The 2610-nt window shown below is 39.0% G+C and overlaps 1 protein-coding gene across 1 annotated transcript; it reads left to right on the forward strand.

The window, feature by feature from the left end:
- Nucleotides 1–72: 72 nt before the first annotated feature.
- On the forward strand, nucleotides 73–2610 carry LOC112138893 (ceroid-lipofuscinosis neuronal protein 6 homolog; the record flags this gene model as incomplete). Its single annotated transcript, XM_024261558.2, is given in 2 exon segments — nucleotides 73–342; nucleotides 2544–2610. Coding segments are annotated over 2 exon segments (108 nt in total), but the record flags the coding sequence as incomplete, so codon positions are not given.

Genomic DNA, 2610 nt, shown 5'->3' on the forward strand with positions numbered 1-2610 from the left:
GTACTTATGTAGTTCGCAATATTACCTAAATAAAAGCACAAAGCTAAATTGCTTTTAATTTTGTTACTTTTTGGGCGGGCTGTTTTAGAAGTTTAATTTGATTGGATAAAATTGTCTACGTCAACCCATTTCTGGCATTTGATTGGTCAATGACGTTGGAGGGCGGGAAAAACGTCGGTAAACAAGGAAGTAAACGTCTCGTGACAGATGATCTTTTTCTGATTTTACCGACAGTTTGGACCACGGTCCCGTTTGAGAAAAAAAAAATAGGGAATAGGGAGCACTGTATGCGGCACCAACAATGCAGAATGTGCGAAAGCGTCGAGGCAACAATTCCCACAGGTTTGTTCTTGTAGCAGTAAACAATCGGTGCTTTTAAGACGGTGTTTTGTTTCCTTTGAAGCTTTGTTCTAATTGTAAAAACTGATATAAACAGTCTATAAATTATTGTAGACGAAGTTGTTGCATAAATCAGATAAAACTAAGAAAAGGATTCTCTTTTAGAAGCAGCGTTTTCTGTCAAACAACCAATGTGGTAAAAGAATGCAGTTTCTGGTTAATTTGTTTTTTTCAAAAGGCAGCGTTTTAGCTCCAGCGATGTGAAATTTCTTTGAACTTCCGATAAACTTAAAAGAAAAATAGCTACCTGTCTATGAGGAAACATTCTGTTTCCATGCTTTATTGGATCTGCCAGCTTCTCTTCCCATCCTTAAAAAACAGTTTTTTCTCATCTTTTTTTCTGGTGAAGTTAAAAAGTCATATTTATATGCAGTAGAAACCTCTTAACCCCCAAAATGCACACCAAGAAATCAGATCAATATCTGGTCTAAAAAAAAAAAAGAGATTTTTAGGTATCACAGGTTTTCCTGATTTTTTTCATCAGATGATGGTTGTTATCTGTTTTTGCCAAATGTGATTAACACATTAAAAAAAAAAACCTTTCCCAGTCTTGTATTTCATGATCAGCCTTTCAGTTTTTGATCACAGAATAATTTTGCCCTCTCCTTTGTTGAGAAGATGTTTTTTTATTTCAAAGTCATGGTGGTAGAATAGAATAAAACTTTATTGATCCCACAAGTAGAAATTCTTACCATAGGTCTTTTGAAAACAGCAGAGAGAGGATACATAAAACTAAAAATACACTTAAAAAATGAATAACAACAATAATTAGTGTCCAATGTGTATGAGGCGTTGTAGAGTCTAATATCTGACAGAAAGAAAGTTCTGCGAGAGCGCTCCTTCCTGCAGCGAGGTGTTAAAGTCTCTGACTGAAGTAGATCCTCAGTGCAGCTGCTGTCTCACACAGAGGATGATGATGAAGAAACATGTCCATGGTGGATTCCAGTTTCCGTAACATCCTCCTCTCACTCGTCCTAGTCTCTAGGGGACATCCCAGAACAGAGATGGATCTCTGGAACAGTTTTCTGATCCTCTTCCTGTTCCTGTCAGTGCATCTGTCCCCCAGCAGCTCACTCCAGAGAAGAGGTTAGATGCAACAACACCCTCCTAAGGCCTCTATAAACTCTGGAGGACCCCAGTCTCCTCAGCATCTCCTGCGAACTCCGGTCGGTTCTCTGGGAACATTTTGTTGTTGCCAAGTGACAGCAGCTGATCGTGTAAATGAAGCACCCACAGATCGCTTCAGATTCANCCCAGCAGCTCACTCCAGAGAAGAGGGTAGATGCAACAACACCCTGCTAAGGCCTCTGTAAACTCTGGAGGACCCCAGTCTCCTCAGCATCTCCTGCGAACTCCGGTTCCTTCTCTGGGAGCAGTTTGTTGTTGCCAAGTGACAACAGCTGATCGTGTAAATGAGGCACCCACAGATCGCTTCAGATTCAGGAGTGAAGGAAAAAAAGTCCAGAAAGAAGCAGCAGGCATGCCACTGCACTCCTCTAGTGTTCAATTAAAAATAAATGTCTTTCAGGAAATGGTTAATAATAAGAGAATAACAAAAACATAAAAACAAGTAAGCTAACACCGAGCTATGGGAACTGGCAGCATACAGTAGAGCTGCTTAAAATAATAGAAATAATTGGTAGAGAGCTAATCCTACAGTCAGATTTCAATAGGTTTTTAATCTACAGATATTACTAGAAAGGGGAAAATTAATAGGATTTTACACAAAAAAGACATAAAATATTAAAGAATATCTTAAAAAGCAGCTGTTGTAAATGTCATTTATCAAATTACCTCTGCAGAAAAGAAGTGAAAACAATCAGACTTTGACTGTATAAAAAAAAAAAGCAGGCAAACTTCAGTTTCACAACTGTGCTGCTTTTTTGTTTTCATTTTCATGATCCAAGATCTCTTTACAAAAACTGTCATCCTTTATTTGTGACTCAAACACTGTTTCTGGCAGGTCTGGAGTCTGGATTACATAGTTTTAAATGGAACACATCTGATTTGCTGGTGTTGACAAGCGTTCTGAGCTCCTTTTGCCTGACAGATTGAAGGGCCTTTAGTGTATTTGGTGGCACTCATCCAGTTAGGTTTCCACAGGAAATGACTTTCTTTTTTTTATTGCAAATTTTTATGGACAGCACTCCTGATGTCTCTGAGGGCAAAGGACCACACAGGAAAGGCCAGCGCTTCCACTTTGACCTGTGG

This window comes from Oryzias melastigma, unplaced genomic scaffold, assembly GCF_002922805.2.
Source record: "Oryzias melastigma strain HK-1 unplaced genomic scaffold, ASM292280v2 sc01186, whole genome shotgun sequence".
NCBI classification, from domain to species: Eukaryota; Metazoa; Chordata; class Actinopteri; order Beloniformes; family Adrianichthyidae; genus Oryzias; species Oryzias melastigma.